General features: G+C 43.7%; 1 protein-coding gene across 3 annotated transcripts in view; it reads left to right on the top strand.

Annotated features, from left to right (window-relative positions):
• LOC311130158 (oxysterol-binding protein-related protein 8-like) overlaps positions 1-17,497 on the top strand; it is a 176,240-nt gene extending 158,743 nt beyond the window's left edge. Inside the window, exons 14-26 of one of the 3 annotated variants that reach the window (XM_084162850.1) lie at positions 1,517-1,598; positions 1,852-1,950; positions 2,541-2,637; positions 2,951-3,049; positions 4,714-4,811; positions 9,142-9,231; positions 10,825-10,961; positions 11,977-12,162; positions 12,798-12,954; positions 13,485-13,523; positions 13,626-13,731; positions 14,872-14,977; positions 15,146-17,497. In XM_084162850.1, coding sequence (XP_084018976.1) covers positions 1,517-1,598; positions 1,852-1,950; positions 2,541-2,637; positions 2,951-3,049; positions 4,714-4,811; positions 9,142-9,231; positions 10,825-10,961; positions 11,977-12,162; positions 12,798-12,954; positions 13,485-13,523; positions 13,626-13,731; positions 14,872-14,977; positions 15,146-15,278 — 1,429 coding nt within the window. In that variant the 3' untranslated portion in view covers positions 15,279-17,497. The remainder of the gene's footprint in view (positions 1-1,516; positions 1,599-1,851; positions 1,951-2,540; positions 2,638-2,950; positions 3,050-4,713; positions 4,812-9,141; positions 9,232-10,824; positions 10,962-11,976; positions 12,163-12,797; positions 12,955-13,484; positions 13,524-13,625; positions 13,732-14,871; positions 14,978-15,145) is intronic. The other 2 variants (XM_084162852.1, XM_084162851.1) reach the window with 2 other exon arrangements.
• The last annotated feature ends 3,469 nt before the right edge of the window (positions 17,498-20,966 follow it).

Raw genomic sequence — 20,966 nt, 5'->3', positions numbered from 1 at the left:
ATGCTGACTTCCTCTCTGAGTAAGTACTACTACCATGATGACTTCCTCTCTGAGTAAGTACTACTACCATGATGACTTCCTCTCTGAGTAAGTACTACTACCATGATGACTTCCTCTCTGAGTAAGTACTACTACCATGATGACTTCCTCTCTGAGTAAGTACTACTACCATGATGACTTCCTCTCTGAGTAAGTACTACTACCATGATGACTTCCTCTCTGAGTAAGTACTACTACCATGATGACTTCCTCTCTTCTGAGTAAGTAGTAGTACACTGGCTCCGGGGAGAAGGTTCCCCTAGGCACAGATCTAGGATCAGCTTCCCCTTCCCCAATCCTAGCCTTAACTATTAGTGTGGAAAATGCAAAACTGATACAAGATCAGTGTCTAGGGGCAACTTCACCCGACACCAAATCAAATCGAATTTTATTTGCCACATGCGCCGAATACAACAGATGTAGACATTACATTGAAATGCTTACTTACAAGCCCTTAACCAACAATACATTTGTAAAAGTTTTTTTTTTTTTTTAAGTGTGAAGTAAAAAAAATACAAGCAAATAACTCAATAAAATAAAATAACAGTAGGGAGGCTATATACAGGGGGGTACCGGTACAGAGTCAATGTGCGGGGGCACTGGCTAGTCAAGGTAATTGAGGTAATATGTACATGTGGGTAGAGTTAAAGTGACTATGCATAAATAATAAACAGAGTAGCAGCAGCGTAAAAGAGGGGGGGTGGGGGTGGGGGGCAGTGCAAATAGTCCGGGTAGCCATGATTAGCTGTTCAGGAGTCTTATGGCTTGGGGGTAGAAGCTGTTGAGAAGCCTTTTGGACCTAGACATGGCGCTCCGGTACCGCTTGCCTTGCGGTAGCAGAGAGAACAGTCTATGACTAGGGTGGCTGGAGTCTTTGACAATTTTGAGGGCCTTCCTCTGACACCGCCTGGTATAGAGGTCCTGGATGGCAGGAAGCTTGGCCCCGGTGATGTACTGGGCCGTACGCACTACCCTCTGTAGTGCCTTGCGGTCGGAGGCCGAGCAGTTGCCATACCAGGCGGTGATGCAACCAGTCAGGATGCTCTCGATGGAGCAGCTGTAGAACATTTTGAGGATCTGAGGACCCATGCCAAATCTTTTCACCAAGTAGTACACTTACAAAGCCTCCGTTATGAAGTGTACCACTACTTCAGTCTAGTACTATTCTTCTGACTGAGTACTTCTCCAACCAGTTAACAACTAGACCTGGCTGTAATGACTTCATTTGAACTAGTATTGCCTGCTAGGACAGTACTACCTAGCTGACCAATCAAATATCTTATATAGTAGGACAGTACTACCAAGCTGACTGATCAAAGATCTTATATAGTAGGACAGTACTACCAAGCTGACCAATCAAAGATCTTATATAGTAGGACAATACAGTCAGACCTGCCAAAGATACAGACAAATATTCAAAGATGTAGCTTTAACTTGATTTAGGTCCTCATTGCGATTTGATGTGTATCATTTCCAGGGCAGCTGTGGAGGAGAATGCCTACAACAGGATGAAGAAAGTGGTGAAGTGGTATATCTCTGGATTCTACAAAAAGCCACAGGTGATTAGAACATTCACTTAAAATAACTATTTAAGCAGGGTCATGTTCATTAGGAAAGCAGTGGAAAACATTTTGCAACGTAAAAAGAAAATTACTGGATAGGTCCTGGTAGTCTCCCCCCATTTCAGTCCATTTCTTCTGTTAGGTGCCTAATGAACACGACTCTGTTTGACATGTGACAAGATGTCCCTCGGTATCCCTACCATTCAGCAGACGTATCTAAAGCTCAGTTTTTCCTCTTTATGAAAACCAGGGACTGAAGAAGCCATATAACCCCATCATTGGTGAGACCTACCGCTGCATGTGGCTCCATAGCAAGACCAACAGCAAGACCTTCTACATTTCTGAACAGGTAATGGAGCCAGGAGGGGAGACTGCTCCTAACAGGTGTTTGTCTGATTGGGATGGGAGGGGAGACTGCTCCTTAACAGGTGTTTGTCTGATTGGGATGGGAGGGGAGACTGCTCCCTAACAGGTGTTTGTCTGATTGGGATGGGAGGGGAGACTGCTCCCTAATAAATGATTGTCTGATTGGGATGGGAGGGGAGACTGCTCCCGAATAAGTGATTGTCTGATTGGGATGGGAGGGGAGACTGCTCCCTAACAGGTGTTTGTCTGATTGGGATGGGAGGGGAGACTGCTCCCTAATAAATGATTGTCTGATTGGGGATGTTTAATCTGACATTTGAGCAATTGATTCACCTTGTAGGTAGTATGTAAATTATGGATGTGTGGGTGAGTAGATGGATGGATGGATCGACGGGTTGGTGGATGGATGGATGGATCGACGGGTTGGTGGATGGATGGGTGGATGAAAGAAGGAATAAATGTGATAGGTTTTCAGAAGGTCTAGACTCTACAACATGACATGTTCTGGTAGACTGGGTATGATCAGGTCTAGCTTCTCCTGACCTCTGACCAATCTCCTTCTCTCCCTGTCAGGTGTCCCATCATCCTCCAGTGTCGGCGTTCTACGTCAGTAACAGGAAGGACGGCTTCTGTCTCAGCGGAAGCATCCTGGCCAAGTCTAAGTTCTACGGTAGAACACACACTCCTACACACACACACACACATGCATGCACGCCGACACACACACACACACACACACACACACACACACACACACACACACACACACACACACACACACACACACACACACCAAACAGCACATGTGTATAAGTACAGACTTAGGGCCTGTCTCATTATCAGCGGGTAGTGAACATTTTGGAACACATTTCTGCCGTAAAAATGTTTTTTTTTTTTTCAGTTTTAAAAGTGCACCCAACAAATGTTTTAGCGGTGTTAACACAATTTCCTGGGTGTCGTCATGACGATGTGTCTCTGTGCAGGAAACTCCCTGTCGGCCATATTGGACGGAGAGGCTCGGCTCACCTTCCTCAACAGAGGAGAAGACTACGTCATGAACATGCCCTACGCCCACTGCAAAGGTCTGACCTCTTTTACTGGCTGGAGTCTTACTGTGAAAGCTACACATGTTGCATTAATACCCTTATAATGATATATGCCCACCAAATGTTCTTTGCAAGCATACCAGGGTTGGGCTCAATTCAAATTGAAGTCAGTCAATTCAGGAAGTACACTGAAATTCCAATTCAATAATTAAAAATATATATTTTTAATGACTTCTTAATAAACTGAAAAGGAGAAGCTATTTATGTCAGAAGTTTAAAACATTTTAGATTTTAAATTCAAATCACTTCCTGAATTGACTGACTTGAGCCCAACCCTGAAGCATACACGTCCCTTTCTTCTACATGGGAAGTACAGTCAACCTTACTTCTCTAGTCATACAGACTGACTGGAAAGTACAGAACTGTAGTACTGTAAATATACTTCACTACTAACTGAATCGGTCCTGATTGGCACACTACCAGGATTGGAGTCAATACCATTTCATTTCAGTCAATATAAAAGTAATGGGGAACATTGGAATCAGAATTTCAGTTTACTTCCTGAATGGAATTCATTTAAATGGAATAGACCCTAACACTGCACTCTACTGTAGAGTATACTAACTATCCTTCCTCTGTAGGGTACCATCTCTACTGTAGTGTATACTAACTATCCTCCCTCTGTAGGGTACCATCTCTACTGTAGTGTATACTAACTATCCTCCCTCTGTAGGGTACCATCTCTACTGTAGTGTATACTAACTATCCTCCCTCTGTAGGGTACCATCTCTACTGTAGTGTATACTAATTATCCTCCCTCTGTAGGGTACCATCTCTACTGTAGAGTATACTAACTATCCTCCCTCTGTAGGGTACCATCTCTACTGTAGTGTATACTAACTATCCTCCCTCTGTAGGGTACCATCTCTACTGTAGTGTATACTAACTATCCTCCCTCAGTAGGGTACCATCTCTACTGTAGTGTATACTAACTATCCTCCCTCAGTAGGGTACCATCTCTACTGTAGTGTATACTAACTATCCTCCCTCTGTAGGGTACCATCTCTACTGTACTGTATACTAACTATCCTTCCTCTGTAGGGTACCATCTCTACTGTAGTGTATACTAACTATCCTCCCTCTGTAGGGTACCATCTCTACTGTACTGTATACTAACTATCCTTCCTCTGTAGGGTACCATCTCTACTGTAGTGTATACTAACTATCCTTCCTCTGTAGGGTACCATCTCTACTGTAGTGTATACTAACTATCCTTCCTCTGTAGGGTACCATCTCTACTGTAGTGTATACTAACTATCCTTCCTCTGTAGGGTACCATCTCTACTGTACTGTATACTAACTATCCTCCCTCTGTAGGGTACCATCTCTACTGTACTGTATACTAACTATCCTTCCTCTGTAGGGTACCATCTCTACTGTACTGTATACTAACTATCCTCCCTCTGTAGGGTACCATCTCTACTGTAGTGTATACTAACTATCCTTCCTCTGTAGGGTACCATCTCTACTGTACTGTATACTAACTATCCTCCCTCTGTAGGGTACCATCTCTACTGTACTGTATACTAACTATCCTCCCTCTGTAGGGTACCATCTCTACTGTACTGTATACTAACTATCCTCCCTCTGTAGGGTACCATCTCTACTGTAGTGTATACTAACTATCCTCCCTCTCTTAGGCATTCTGTATGGCACCATGACTCTGGAGCTGGCTGGCCAGATCACCATCGCCTGTGAGAAGACGGGCTACAGTGCCCAGCTCGAGTTCAAACTCAAGGTAGGAGGAAATAACTTGTTCTTTAGCTACAATCATTTAGCTTTCAGTCTTTAATTAACAAAAACTTCCAATTGCGTTAGGCAGTTTTAGTGCTTGAAACTGTAATCAAGCTTAAGATGGGGGCGTGGCCAACCCTCCTCTTGGCGCGCTACAGTACCCACCTGCATGCTTTTGCTCCAGCCCAAATGGAGCACACCTGATTCTACTAATTACAGTTGAAGTCATGAAGTTTACATACACCTTAGCCAAATACATTTAAACGCACAGGCAGGCATTTCTGTTTACACGTCAGGTTGAATTCACTCAAAGGGCACAGCAGTCAGTTGTTACCACATCACCGGGTTACCTTGCACTCCTAAACTTAGACAGAATAAGCCTATAGGTGCTTGTAATGACAGAACAGGCCTATAGAAAGGCACAAAGGGCATATTATGTGCCAGCATTGACACAGGCAGGCTCTCTCTGACACACCTGTAGCTGTGACAATTCGCCACAGAAAGAAGCAGGCAAACAAAACCTTCATCCACCTAGCTCCTTAGAATATCTTATAGGAGACATTATTAAAAACATGTAATACACCTTTTTTGCATGTACAGTTGAAGTCGGAAGTTTACATACACCTTAGCCAAATACATTTAAACTCAGTTTTTTACAATTCCTGACATTTAATCCTAGTAGAAATTCCCTGTTTTAGGTTAGTTAGGATCACCACTTTATTTTAAGAATGTGAAATGTCAGAATAATAGTAGAGAGAATTATTTATTTCAGCTTTTATTTCTTTCATCACATTCCCAGTGGGTCAGAAGTTTACATACACTCAATTAGTATTTGGTAACATTGCCTTTAAATTGTTTAACTTGGGTCAAACGTTTCGGGTAGCCTTCCACAAGCTTCCCACAATAAGTTGGGTGAATTTTGGCATATTCCTCCTGACAGAGCTACTTTAACTGAGTCAGGTTTGTAGGCCTCCTTGCTCGCACACGCTCCCACAAGTTTTCTATAGGATTGAGGTTAGGGCTTTGTGATGGCCACTCCAATACCTTTACTTTGTTGTCCTCAAGCCATTTTGCCACAACTTTGGAAGTATGCTTGGGGTTGTTGTCCATTTGGAAGACCCATTTGCAACCAAACTTGTATCTTTAACAGATGTCTTGAGATGTTGCTTCAATATATCCACATAATGTTCCTCATGATGCCATCTATTTTGTGAATTGCACCAGTCCCTCCTGCAGCAAAGCACCCCCACAGCATGAAGCTGCCACCCCCGTGCTTCACGGTTGGGATGGTGTTCTTCGGCTGCAAGCAACCCCCTTTTTCCTCCAAACATAGCAATGGTCATTATGGCCAAACAGTTCTATTTTTGTTTCATCAGACCAGAGGACATTTCTCCAAAAAGTACGATCTTTGTCCCCATGTGCAGTTGCAAACTGTAGTCTGGCTTTTTTGTGGCGGTTTTGGAGCATTGGCTTCTTCCTTGCTGAGCGGCCTTTCAGGTTATGTCGATATAGGACTCGTTTTACTGTGGATATAGATACTTTTGTACCTGTTTCCTCCAGCATCTTCACAAGGTCCTTTGCTGTTGTTCTGGGATTGATTTGCACTTTTCGCACCAAAGTACGTTCATCTCTAGGAGACAGAACGCGTCTCCTTCTTGAGCGGTATGACGGCTGCGTGGTCCCATGGTGTTTATAATTACGTACTATTGTTTGTACAGATGATCGTGGTACCTTCAGGCATTTGGAAATTGCTCCCAAGGATGAACCAGACTTGTGGAGTTCTACAATGTTTTTTCTTCGTCTTGGCTGATTTCTTTTGATTTCCCCATGATGTCAAGCAAAGAGGCACTGAGTTTGAAGGTAGGCCTTGAAATACATCCACAGGTACACCTCCAATTGACTCAAATGATGTCAATTAGCCTATCAGAAGCTTCTAAAGCCATGACATCAGCTGTTTAAGGCACTGTCAACTTAGTGTATGTAAACTTCTGACCCACTGGAATTGTGATACAGTGAATTATAAGTGAAATAATCTGTCTGTAAACAATTGTTGGAAAAATTACTTGTGTCATGCACAAAGTAGATGTCCTAACCGACTTTCCAAAACTATAGTTTGTTAACAAGAAATGTGTGGAGTGGTTGAAAAACAAGTTTTAATGACTCCAACCTAAGTGTATGTAAACTTCCGACTTCAACTGTAGCTGCTCAACAGGACCTTGATTAGCTGAATCAGGTGTTTTACAGTGGGGTTGGAATGAAAGCCTGCATTTCCAGTACCTTCAGTGAGGGAAAAAAGTATTTGATCCCCTGCTGATTTTGTATGTTTGCTCACTGACAAAGACATTCTTTTTATTTTATTTTACCTTTATTTAACAAGGTAAGCCAGTTGAGAACAAGTTCTCATTTACACCTGCAACCTGGCAGTCGCCATTATCAGTCTATAATTGTAATGGTAGGTTTATTTGAACAGTGAGAGACAGAATAACAACAAAAAAATCCTGAAAACACATGTCAAAAATGTTATAAATTGATTTGCATTTTAATGAGGGAAATAAGTATTTGACCCCCTCTGCAAAACATGACTTAGTACTTGGTGGCAAAACCCTTGTTGGCAATCACAGAGGTCAGACGTTTCTTGTAGTTGGCCACCAGGTTTGCACACATCTCAGGAGGGATTTTGTCCCACTCCTCTTTGCAGATCTTCTCCAAGTCATTAAGGTTTCAAGGCTGACGTTTGGCAACTCGAACCTTCAGCGCCCTCCACAGATTTTCTATGGGATTAAGGTCTGGAGACTGGCTAGGCCACTCCAGGACCTTAATGTGCTTCTTCTTGAGCCACTCCTTTGTTGCCTTGGCCGTGTGTTTTGGGTCATTGTCATGCTGGAATACCCATCCACGACCCATTTTCAATGCCCTGGCTGAGGGAAGGAAGGAGGTTCTCACCCAAGATTTGACGGTACATGGCCCCGTCCATCATCCCTTTGTTTCCACCTCCATGTTTGACGGTGGGGATGGTGTTCTTGGGGTCATAGGCAGCATTCCTCCTCCTCCAAACACGGCGAGTTGAGTTGATGCCAAAGAGCTCGATTTTGGTCTCATCTGACCACAACACTTTCACCCAGTTCTCCTCTGAATCATTCAGATGTTCATTGGCAAACTTCAGACGAGCCTGTATATGTGCTTTCTTGAGCAGGGGGACCTTGCGGGCGCTGCAGGATTTCAGTCCTTCACGGCGTAGTGTGTTACCAATTGTTTTCTTGGTTACTATGGTCCCAGCTGCCTTGAGATCATTGACAAGATCCTCGTGTAGTTCTGGGCTGATTCCTCACCGTTCTCATGATCATTGCAACTCCACGAGGTAAGATCTTGCATGGAGCCCAGGCCAAGGGAGATTGACAGGTCTTTTGTGTTTCTTCCATTTGCGAATAATCGCACCAACTGTTGTCACCTTCTCACCAAGCTGCTTGGCGACGGTCTTGTAGCCCATTCCAGCCTTGTGTAGGTCTACAATCTTGTCCCTGACATCCTTGGAGAGCTCTTTGGTCTTGGCCATGGTGGAGAGTTTGGAATCTGATTGATTGCTTCTGTGGACAGGTGTCTTTTATACAGGTAACGAGCTGAGATTAGGAGCACTCCCTTTAAGAGTGTGCTCCTAATCTCAGCTCGTTACCTGTATAAAAGACACCTGGGAGCCAGAAATCTTTCTGATTGAGATGTGGTCAAATACTTATTTACCTCATTAAAATTCAAATCAATTCATAACATTTTTGACATGCGTTTTTCTGGATTTTTTTGTTGTTATTCTGTCTCTCACTATTCAAATAAACCTACCATTAAAATTATAGACTGATCATTTCTTTGTCAGTGGGCAAACGTACAAAATCAGCAGGGGATCAAATGCTTTTTTCCCTCACTGTATCTGTGTCTGAGAGGAGGGTTGACAGACCACCCCTTTGCTACATCTTGAACTTCAAAACAAAAACCAATGTGATGAATACTCCTTTCTGTAACACTTTATTTTACAGCCTTCTACTTACCAGGTAATACTTAGATAGTACTTGTTGAAGTGGTAGTTAGTTATAGAGTAATAGTATAGTTAGATTAGTAGCTATGTACAAAGTGGTTTCTTTTGAGATACAAGCATCAATATGTACCATTTGGTACCAGGTAGTTACCAGGAGTGTTGGATTCTTTGAGGTCATTACCAGAAATGTTCCATTGGTGCCATGTAACATGTTTACCACGTCTCCACTTTGTTGCCATGTAAATACCAGGTAAGAACCAGGTTAAACAGGGCTGTAACATAAAGCGTCCCCCTCCCCCTCTCTTTTCAGCCGTTCTTGGGTAACAATGACAGCGTCAACCAGATCTCTGGAAAGATCAAGCTGGGGAAGGAGGTGCTGGCTACACTAGAGGGACACTGGGTAAGTTTGTTATGTATCGAACAGAAGGAAAACCGTCTGAAACAGGTAGGGACTAGAAATGCTTATTTTCCTTTTCCGTTGCAAACGTGGGTGCGCTAATGAACATGACCGTGCACTTCTCTTTAACTACCATATGCATTGAAAGAGGATGTATCACTTCTCTTTAACTACCATATGCATTGAAAGAGGATGTATCACTTCTCTTTAACTACCATATGCATTGAAAGAGGATGTATCACTTCTCTTTAACTACCATATGCATTGAAAGAGGATGTATCGTTTTTTTTAAAGGTTCAAAGATTGGAAAGTTGTTATTTTCCCTCCCCAAAATTCAAACTGACTTTAATTATGTCAGGAGACCTGACCTTGATCGTAAGTTTGAATGGAGGCCACCGAACATGCACTTTCACCTACCTGCTTAATGCATCCACATTTGATGTAGATTTAAGACACCAATTATAATAAAAAAAAATACAAATATATATATATATATATATATATATATATATATATATATATATATATATATATATTTAACCTTCATTTAACTAGGCAAGTCATTTAAGAACAAATTCTTATTTACAATGACGGTCTACAAAATGGGTTGTTTTCTGCACCAAAGGCCAAACACACTCTTGAATACATCATGAGACTTTTATTGTGTCAGGGTGGCAGGCTGTGTACAGTATATCATCACCAATATCTTTTGTTATTGGGTTTTCGGCTGGATCCAGCTGGCTTTTACTGTGTTCTCTCTAAACTGTGCCTCAGACAGACTGACAGACAGACCAAGACAGACACAGACCGACAGAGACAGACAGACAGACAGACACACAGTCAGACAGACCGACCGACAGACAGACATGAGTCAGTGTTAGAACCTGACCACTCCTCTGCATAACTATCACCTCAGTCCATTCTATCTGACATCTTCCCCTGGCTTTCTGGGTAATTACATATACATATACATTTTAGTCATTTAGCAGACGCTCTTATCCAGAGCGACTTACAGTTAGTGAGTGCATACATTTTCATACTGGCCCCCTGTGGGAAACGAACCCACAACCCTGGCGTTGCAAGCGCCATGCTCTACCAACTGAGCTACACGGGGCCCCTTTTAGTGGACAGGAGGGCGTGCGTGCGTGCGTGCGTGCGTGCGTGCGTGCGTGCGTTAGCCATGTCCTCAGATCAGTCAATACTGATACAGTTCTCTCAGCTTGTTTGGGTAGACCACCAGATTAGCTGTACCTTAACATCTCTAACAATGTCTGCATCCCAAATGGTACCCTATTCCCTATGTAGTACACTACTTTTGACCAGGGCCCACAGCCAGGTTATTTTGGTAAGTTAGGGTGATGGACTTTGGTTGATAAGAAGCAGGGGTTGATGGCAGATAACAGGATGTCAGCCAATTGTGTGGGGGATTGAACGTTTGTCTGGTTGCTGTGTAGGTGTTTTTGTATTTCTGCATGTGTGTGTTTCTCATTTAATGCTTTTTGTCTGAATGTGTGTGTGTGTGTGTGTGTGTGTGTGTGTGTCTGTGTGTGGTCTAACTGTGTTAACTGGGTCTTCCTGTGTGTCTGGCTCCTCCAGGACAGTGAAATCTTCATCAACGATAAGAAGACCGGGGTGGTGGATGCGTTTTGGAACCCCACGCCAGAGCTACGTCAGAGCAGGCTAACACGCTGCACCGTGCCTCCTGAGGACCAGGGAGACTATGAGTCTGAGAGGTATGAAGAGACAGACAGACTCTTTTCTTTCACTTCTCCTCTTTATTCCCCCTCTCTCCCCTCACTTCATCTCATTCCTTCCCCTCTTTATTCCCCCTCTCTCCCCTCACTTCATCTCATTCCTTCCCCTCTTTATTCCCCCTCTCTCCCCTCACTTAATCTCATTCCTTCTCCTCTTTATTCCCCCTCTCTCCCCTCACTTCATCTCATTCCTTCCCCTCTTTATTCCCCCTCTCTCCCCTCACTTCATCTCATTCCTTCCCCTCTTTATTCCTCCTTGTCATTTCCATTTCAACTCAGTCATCACAGAAAGTCAATTGAAATACAAGTAATGGAGAAGAAAGTCCACACAGAAAATAAATTGGGAAAAGGGCAATTTTCACATCTTCTGAGTTACAATTGAAATGGATTTGTTTTGTATCCAAAATAAGCTGCTTATCAGGGAGAGAGAGAGAGAATAGAGGGAGAGAGAGAGAGAGAATAGAGGGAGAGAGAGAGAGAATAGAGGGAGGGAGAGAGAGAATATAGGGAGGGAGAGAGAATAGATGGAGGGAGAGAGAAAATATAGGGAGGGAAAGAGAGAGTAGAGGGAGGGAGGGAGAGAGAGAGTAGAGGGAGGGGGGAGAGAGAGAATAGAGGGAGCGAGAAAGAGAATAGAGGGAGGGGGTAGAGAGAGAATAGAGGGAGCGAGAAAGAGAATAGAGGGAGAATAGAGAGAGATAGAATAGAGTGAGGGAGAGAGAGAAAGAGAATAACTCTGTAACTCTGTCTCTCTCGCTCTCTCTCGCTCCCCACTATCTCTTTCTTCCCACCTCTCTTTCTCTCTACCCCTCTCTATCTCTTTCTCTCTCTCTACATCTGTCTCTCTCTACATGCACTTTTCTAACCCCACCCTCTCTATCATTCTCTCTCTTTTTCTCTCTTTCTCTTTCTCTCTCTCTCGCCTCTCACTCTTCCTCTGACTCTCTCTCTCTCCCTCCATCTCCCCCTCTCTCTCTCCCCTCCGTCCTCCCAGGTTATGGCAGCATGTAACGAGGGCCATCAACAACAAGGACCAGACAGAGGCCACCAATGAGAAGTTTATCCTGGAGGAGGCTCAGAGGAAGTCGGCCCGCGAGCGCAAGGCCAAGTGTGAGGACTGGGCGCCCGGGCTCTTTGAACAGGACCCCGTCACCGGAGAGTGGCATTACAGATATGCCGAGTGAGTGCCTCGTCTCCAATTCACACACTCTATTCCCCATAGGGCTCTGGTCAAAAGTAGTGCACTATATAGGGAATAGGGTGCCATTTGGTTGAAGTCGAGTAGAAGTTACAGTTCTAGGATCAGCTTATCTCCTTCATATTTGTATGTTAGCCATGAGTGGGTGAATTGGGAGACTGACCTTTACATTTACATTACATTTTCGTCATTTAGCTTTAGATCCACAACTTCCATTTAGCTCCACGTTGATACATTAAAGGAGAGATTTTATGTAACTACAATGGTTGATATGAATTCTATATTAACAGGCATAGCCAGGAGAAACTGGTTATATTTAACGTTATAGAGATGTTAGACTATATCAGTTTCCCAATGATTCCAATATTATGACGAATAAGAGGTGGCATCAAAACCTTGTATGTAATGTATGTCAACTCTTTGCAGCTGGTGTGAACCCTAGAGCTGATAAACAGGGGGATTGGGACACCTAATGGATGGACTTGGTGTTACAACAGCATGTTGGCATGACTTTATCTCTGCAGGTCAATACCAACAGATTGGAATATCTGTTGATGTAATGTTCTCTCTTTCTCTCCTTTCTCTGTGTGTTTGTCTGTGTGTGTGTCCATCCGCAGCACCCGGCCGTGGGATCCGCTGAATGATATGATTCAGTTTGAGAAAGACGGCTGGATCCAGACTAAAGTGCGGCACCGCACCCCTATGGTACGTTCTGCCAGTGTAATTAGTCTCAGTAACCAGGGCCCCAGGAGGGATGGCAATTGCAAGTGCCAGGTAGGTTGGCCAACCGAACAGCGCTCCCTGAGTTGTTTTTATACTTTTATACTGTCACCAGCCACCACTGCCGCTTGCGCTAAAAGTCTTCTCCAGCGCCATTCACAACCATCGCCTGTGGCTGCTTCCGTTCCTTGTGGGCCGCGCCGCACTGCCGAGCCTGTTGTCTCTCACCGCCATTTTGTTTTGACTGTTTCCTCACCACCTACCGCCATGTTGGTTGTTGTCATTAGATGATTTCTGGATAATTCTGTTGTCGTTTTTAAGAAGGCAGGTTTTTTATGGCTCTAAGTGCTGTAATGGGTGTTTAGTTGGTTAGTTTAATTTCAGTTGCAACTGACTGTGTTGTTGGTCGTTTTTGGAGTTTCACTGAATGTGGCCGATCAGCACGCTCGCATGCCTCACACAGCTGTGCTACTGATTAGCATGTGATGCAAGTGTTGTGTGTGTGTGCACGTGCGCGTGTTTGCGTCTCAGTGTTCTGTTCCTAAGTGCAGCTATTTACGTAGTTTCTATGTTTTCGTTCGTAGGTGTACAAGCGTGTGTGTGCGGTGCGTGAGTGTTTTTGTGTAGGTATCTTTGGTTTTGTCGTCTTCTCTGTGGTGTGTGTGTTGATTTGGTGGCTGGTGTGTGTGGCTCTGTGTTGATGTGTGTGTTCTTGGTGTGTGTAGGTGACGGGGCCCAAAAGAAAGCAGAAGCACAGTGACAAGCCCAAGAAACCTGAGAGTGGCTGCTCCTCCCCAGAACCTGACCGCCAGGACTCCTCAGGCAGCGAGCGTACGTAGCACACACACACACCAACAATATTACAATACCACTCACATTAATACACATACAATCCCAATGTTACAACACAACATCCCTCACAGACTCACACACACACACTCATACACACACCCCTCACACACACACACACACACACTCATACAACCCCCCCACACACACACGTACACACAAACATACACCCCCCCCCCCCCCCCCCCCCCCCCCCCACACACACACACACACACACACACACACACACACATGCTTCATACCCATACAGGATTATAACATCTCTTTAGACAGGCAATTAAGGATACTCATAATGTAATCAGTTGCCATAATAAGTTGACTTTCACAATTGCTTCCTCCATTTGTTATTCATTGCGTTAAAGTAACTGTCCAGTGTTTCCAGATTTCTATGATTACTTATGATTACAATATGAGTGAAATAGTTTTCCTTTCAAAAATGTTTTATTCATTATGTTAAAAAGCAGCTTTTCTGTGTTGGAATGGTGTGGGCGTATCCCAACAACAGAAAGGTGTGGGCGTACCCCAACAACAGAATGGTGTGGGCGTACCCCAACAACAGAATGGTGTGGGCGTACCCCAATAACAGAATGGTGTGGGCGTACCCCAACAACAGAATGGTGTGGGCGTACCCCAACAACAGAATGGTGTGGGCGTACCCCAACAACATAATGGTGTGTGCGTATCCCAACAACAGAATGGTGTGGGTGAACCCCAACAACAGAATGGTGTGGGCGTACCCCAACAACAGAATGGGGTGGGTGTACCCCAACAACTTAATGGTGTGGGTCTACAGTATGGATACCGGTCGTACAAAATAGTCAACAGAGCGAGAAGAACGCTGATTGGCCAGCTCATCCTCCTCAGGAGTATGACATCATACTCTTGAGGAAATAGCAAGCGATAGCAAGTCTGTTTGAGATACAAGTTTGAGGTTTTCAAAGTGTTTTTTTCTCCAATTTATTCTTTAGCCACAAATACGAGTATAGGACGAGTCAACAACATTATTTGGGTATGAATTAACAGAATATTAACTTTTAAAAGTGAGATTTTCACTGGACAGTTACTTTAACATTTGTTATTGACTCTATGTTACAGCTGATTGTTGCTGTTTCTGTATTTCAGGACACAAAAGCAAGCACAGTAGCCGGTTAAGGAAAAAGGGCCCTGACCTTAGTGAACTTCAAAGTGCCATTGATTCTATAAAGAAGACACAGGAGAACATTTACAAGTGAGGGTTGTTTAAACATGGGACATTGAGTGTTTGTGCGTACGGTCATTGAGTGAGTGAGGATGCAATTGTTCCCGACTTATGCATTGTTTGTGGTTGTGTATAGAATTCCTGTGAGTGAGCCCTCACTATCCCTGTCTGTGTATTTCTGCGTGCGTACGTCTCCAGGAGCATTGGCGTGCTGCGCAACCGAGCGGCGGGCCAGACGGCGGCAGAGGGCGGCTTCCTGCAGCAGCGCGACTACGCCATCATCATCCTCCTCATCCTTCTTCAGGTCTTCATCAACTTCCTGTTCAAGTAGCAGGTGACAGACTGACAGAGAGAGAGAGCGAGCGAGATGGAGAGAGAGAGAGCGAGAGAGAGACACAGGACTGATGGGGTTTGGCCAGGCTAAGGAGGAGAAACAGACTGGAAGTGAATGAACTACAAGAGCCTCCAATAGCTCTGCCCCAACCCTCTCTCTCTTTCTCTGTCGCTATACTGAGTTGACCCTGCTCCACTGTCCTCAGACGGGCCACCATTGTCACACACACACGTCTCAAAAGCAAGCATTCCTGAAAAAGAGGCTCCACAAAAAAACGGACACATGTTTTTAATTTAAATTTATTTTTAACTGATTTAAAGATCCAAGTATTTTAAAAGGGGGGCGACACCGGCCAAGACTAAAGGGAAGGTGAGGCCAGCGTTCGGTCTTTGCCGGCGTCAGGATGTTCACAACTGGGCCTTGGAGTAGGCATTGACGTGTGGTGGCCATTGTTTTTAATTTAGCTAATGGACACCGCTCCTTGCATTTCACCTTGTCCCCGTTTCACCCAGCTCCCCAACTACAGGGAACATTTTACACTGAGACTTCCGTCCAATTAAAAAAAAGACTTCATTTGTTTTGTTTGTCCTTTGTAAGTAGAACCTCTACTTAAAATAAAAAAGTCAGATAAAGGGGAAGAACATTTTTATTTGGTCCAATATATGTGATGTTCTGTTGAAGCTTTGATACGGCTTGAGTTTCCCAACTTGAAGGTGAATCGGCAAGAAAAGGAAAAAGAAAATAATTGCAACTTTTTTTTAAAGCTATAAGAATAACTTCCTGAATCACGTTTTATTCATCATTGGAATCAATCGATTTGAATCGTTCCACTCACATTTGTATACAAGGTCAATTGTATAAACTAGATACTTGACATGAATTGTTGCTGTGTGGTTAACATGTACAGTACGATGAATGTTCAGTTGACACACTTACCCTATGGCGTCTTAACATTACTATGACACCTAGTAGACAGTAGGGTCCCTAGTGGGGAGGCTGTTAATATACTTTAGTAGTTGCCACTGTCAGCCACTCAGAAATCAACTAGATGTAATGAAAATCTGCCAAATGCAGTATGTTAGGTGTAGAATAAGCCGTCAGTCAACTTCCAGTGTACATAGCTAATAGACTGACTCACTCACAGCAGTTTTGTGTTCTTTCCAAAAGAGACGTTCTTTCACACAGACAGACCCTCTGGCGTTATTATCAAAACCCCATTACCTCTGTGTCTTCGTGGGCCGCCCGCTCTGTGTGTCTGTCATCATCGCCTCGTCACTGTCGTTCACTTCATCCAAACCAGACGTTTAGAATGTGGTCACAAGAAAACAACACCAGTGCCTTCTAGAGTGGTGGGGGGTTTGGGGGGTGGCTGGGGGTTTGGGGCTAATGGTGGGGGTTAGGGGTGGGACTGGGACTGGGGTTTTGGAGGGTGGGTGGATGTTTGGGGCTAATGGGGTGGGGATGGAGGTTTGGAGGGTGGGTGGATGTTTGGGGCTAACGGGGGAGGTAGGGATGGGGAGGGGTGGGGACATTGAGAGGGTAGGTGGGGGTACAGTAGAAGTGTAAGGGGGAGCTATAGCCAGTGTTTTGGAGTGGTCGTGCCATATCAAGCCTTAGAGAAGAGTCCTGCTCGGCCCCTCCCAGTGTTGCCGTGGTTACGCCGCCGTGGGAATTCCAGAAGCTGATTCCTGCCACTTGGAGAGAGGAGGTTATCTCTCCGAATCATCTCTCCATCTATCCTCTCTTTCTCTCACTCTCTCTTCACGAGGCACCAAAACCAGGGGAACAACGTGTCTCCTCTTCCTTGTCATTGTTCATTGTCTTGTAATATAATGAAAATCGCTTTCTATTTTTTGTGGCACTTTTTCGCTTGCTCCATTGTTTTGTTTTTCCTTACTTTTCAATACTGATTTATACAGAAGATGCCGCTGATATGATTCTGTTCCGTGTCGTTTTGCGGTCACAAAGACTTGTGTTCGTTGACTTGTGTTCATTGTCATAATACCTTGTCTGCATCCCAAATGGCACCCTATTCCCAATATAGTGCACTACTTTTGACCAGAGCCCTAAAAGTACAAATAAAAGTAGCGCACTATATAGAGATTAGGGTGCAATTTGGGTCCCCGGTCTCTCTGTACCCGGACTTATTTATTTGTATGACAATAACACCTTCCTGAAAGTTATGTCGTCACATGTAACACATCCCCAAATAAAATAAAAATGACGTCTTTATTGTCTTGTCTGTATGGGGCCAATCAACTATAAAACCTCTAGTCAGTGAACTATGTTGCCGGTCAGCTAGAAAGACACACTTTGGTGAACTAATTTGAGGGATGATATGTTTAAGCAATAAGGCACGGGGGGGTGTGGTATATGGCCAATATACCACGGCTAAGGGCTGTTCTTAGGGACGACGCAACGCACAAACCCCTGAGGTGCCTTTTTGCTGTTATAAACTGGTTACCAACGTAATTAGAGCAGTAAAATAAATGTTTTGTCATACCCGTGGTATATGGTCTGATATACCACGGCTGTCAGCCAATCAGCATTCAGGGCTCGAACCACCCAGTTTATAATCTGTAATAGACCATGTACTGTAGTCTGTGAACCTGAACTAGTGTTGTGGTAACAGATCCCAACAGGAACAAAACATAATAATATATTACAGCTCTAGGATCTCTGTGAGACAAAGACTATGAGGGAGGATGACTGAGAAAATGATAATGAGAACACAAAATGTATTTAGTGTTTTTTTTTAACTGTGTTTGTTCTGCTTCTGTTTCCTTGCTGTGTTATTTTCGCCTGGAAGCCAAATGGGTTCTGTGGAAGCTGCTAGAACACCTTTCTGGATAGCCATGTAAAAGATGGCTGTCATCACTAGAGGGCACAGTTAAATCTCTCTGCTTCCTCCACTGCTCAGACCATTGGCCTGGCATAAGCCACCTCTAGACATGCAGTCCCTCATCATTGCATTTGCCAGAGATGATTATGTGTCAGACACAACTGCAACTACTATTCACTCAGGTGCAAGTTTATTTATTTTATAATGGAGTCATACCAAGATCTATTTTACAGATGAGCCCTGAATTACATAAATTACAGAAAATACACACATAGAAATAAATACAAAATGCAAGTAGAAAGAAAAACATGGTGATAAAAAACAAACAGTAATAAGATCCTTTGAAGTGCATATCAACACACATAGTAGCAGATACTTCCTTTAACCTGCTTTGGGTGTCAGATGGGAAGGGTTGCACTTTTGGGACTATTCCATTGGTTCCATTGCACCAGGCAAGCTCAATGAAATGCAACTTAAGTTAAGAAAACAAACATATTTTAACCTTGATCTGTGTATACACACATACACACATACACACATACACACATACACACACACACACATACACACACACACACTCAGTCCCCATTTGGCATGAAGTTAAGAGACCGGCAGCTAGCTCTCATTCCAGCATCTGGCTGGCCATGTCCCAATAACCTACGCTAACTTCCAGTCTTCTCTTTCATCTTTCCTTCACAAACACTAATGACTTGACCTGACAGGTGCCAGCACTATGGTGAAACCCTATAGAGACCCTTCACCTATCGGCTGTGGTGAAGGAAAGGACACCAGAAAAGGAAGCCACTTTTGGAGTATTAGGACCAGTGGTGATCCGTTATTCAGGGCGGAGCCCCACCTGTTTCGAGCCCCACCTGTTTAGCCAAAAAAAATAGCAATTCATTTTGGCATTAATTCATGTCACATATCAGTTTGCAAACAATGTAAAATATATATATTGAGTTAATAAAGTAAGGCAGCTCCAAAATGCAGGTGTTTCAGCTTAGCACAGTGCTTTCTGTGGTGGAGGGGCAGCCAGCGGAATATACAGAGCGTAGGCGTTGGTAATCTTCTCTAGTTGCGCCGTGATTGGCTCAGTGTTCTTTCACTCATGGGGTCACTATGTCACCGCAGAATCTGCAAAGCGAGAGCTAGGCAGTTCAAGCCCCCTTGGGTGCTGCCATAGATTTACATTAGAAGTGCCCATCCAAGAAGACTCAAGGTCATTGGCCACAGATAAAATGACGTCAAATCACGTTTTATCTACCGCAGCTTTGATTGGACTGATCATGTTACTTTCAAAATCTTACCTTGCAAGCTAGACAATCAGTCATCATCATGAATCACGTCGACAATCTACTGGCAAATCCTTATCATATGAAGATAAATTATAGATTAAAGGTATCAGTGCTCATCGGCCATTGGACATGAACATTACACAACAAGTCGGAAATCGCAAATTCATTTGGAAGGAATCAGTGGCTAACTGCAAGCGTTGCAAATCAATCACTATTTTGCTTCCCCTGCCTGCTATTTGGTGGAGAGGGTGTGTGGTCCAAGTCTGGGTTTAAGGATTTAAAACATCTGTCTGAAATGGTCTCTTTTCCAAGCTTAAAAGGATAAACATTCACTCGACCTTGTTTTTTTTCCGAGTTCACAGTTGTCTTGAAAGCACCTTTGATTACCAAATTTGCCCACAAGAAGGACCGCCGCGCCACCTTCCTGTTCAAGTGAGCACAGCAGAACAAGGTGAGTCCAAAAATGTATTGTATGCTGCTGCATAAATTAGCTCATGCTTTTCTTCACAAGGAAGGGGATACTATATAATGTTGTTAAGGTCTAACCATGTTTGCCAGTGACTTCCCATTCAAATATTTGTTTTCAACAAAAAGTTCAGTAATAGACCAATCTAATTCCAGTTGATAATGCGAGGGTTGTTTTGTTTTACGCGATGCGCTGTCTGGGAGTCGGTATGTTGTCTATAGAAGTGGATCCTCGTGATTGTATTTCCCTTCCTTTTTAGACCACATAGGCCTAATAAAATACTTCAAATGGTAGGCTAACCTCTCTCTCTCTCTCTCTCTCTCTCTCTCTGTGTGGTGACCTTAAAGAAGATTCAAGTTAAGGCCTCAACAACTTGCTGAATTTCTGTCGGTCTCCATTTTGAAAGTGCTGAACGAATAGGCCTACCTCATCGCAGCTCTTTTGCTTCCACTTGCTTATACTTAGAGCTAAGTGTTAATGATATAAGAACAAACATTATGAATTTACTGAACATAAATGTAATAATGTTTGTGTATGGTTCAAAAGCACAGGAGGCTGATGAGGGGAGGACGGCTAATAATAATGTCTGGAATGAAGTGAATGGAATGGTATCAAATACATGGAACCATGCGTTTAATGTGCTTGATACCATTCCATTGATTCCATTCCTGCCATTACTAGGAGCCCGTCCTCCCCAATTAAAGTGCCACCAGCCGCCCGTGTTCAAAAGTCATGTTGCTGTTAGTTATTATTGAAGGACAATGCCTTACACAAATCCACAAGGAGTCAGTAGAAGCCACATTTGTTTAAGCAAGTCAGCCATATCAGCTATTGTTTTAAAAAGTCAGTAAATGAGGCTGAATTAACTGTTTCGCTGCCAGATGAGGCTCCGCTGATAGCCAGGTGTAGCGGTGGTAAGGATTCACTCCATGGTGCTGAAAGGAAAGCTATGCTGTTGGGACAGCTTTATGTAGGCCCTAACAGTTTGTGGGCACCGTTTGTCACCGTTATAGTGCAGTTAATGTATTGTTTAGTGTTGAATTGTGGCTTTGCTGGCATGCGTCTAAACAAAATGGTTGAGT

Source organism: Coregonus lavaretus, assembly GCF_964263955.1.
Source record: "Coregonus lavaretus genome assembly, chromosome: 5".
NCBI lineage: Eukaryota > Metazoa > Chordata > Actinopteri > Salmoniformes > Salmonidae > Coregonus > Coregonus lavaretus.
Note: the sequence above shows the minus strand (reverse complement) of the source record. Positions and strands in the feature narration are given on the sequence as shown.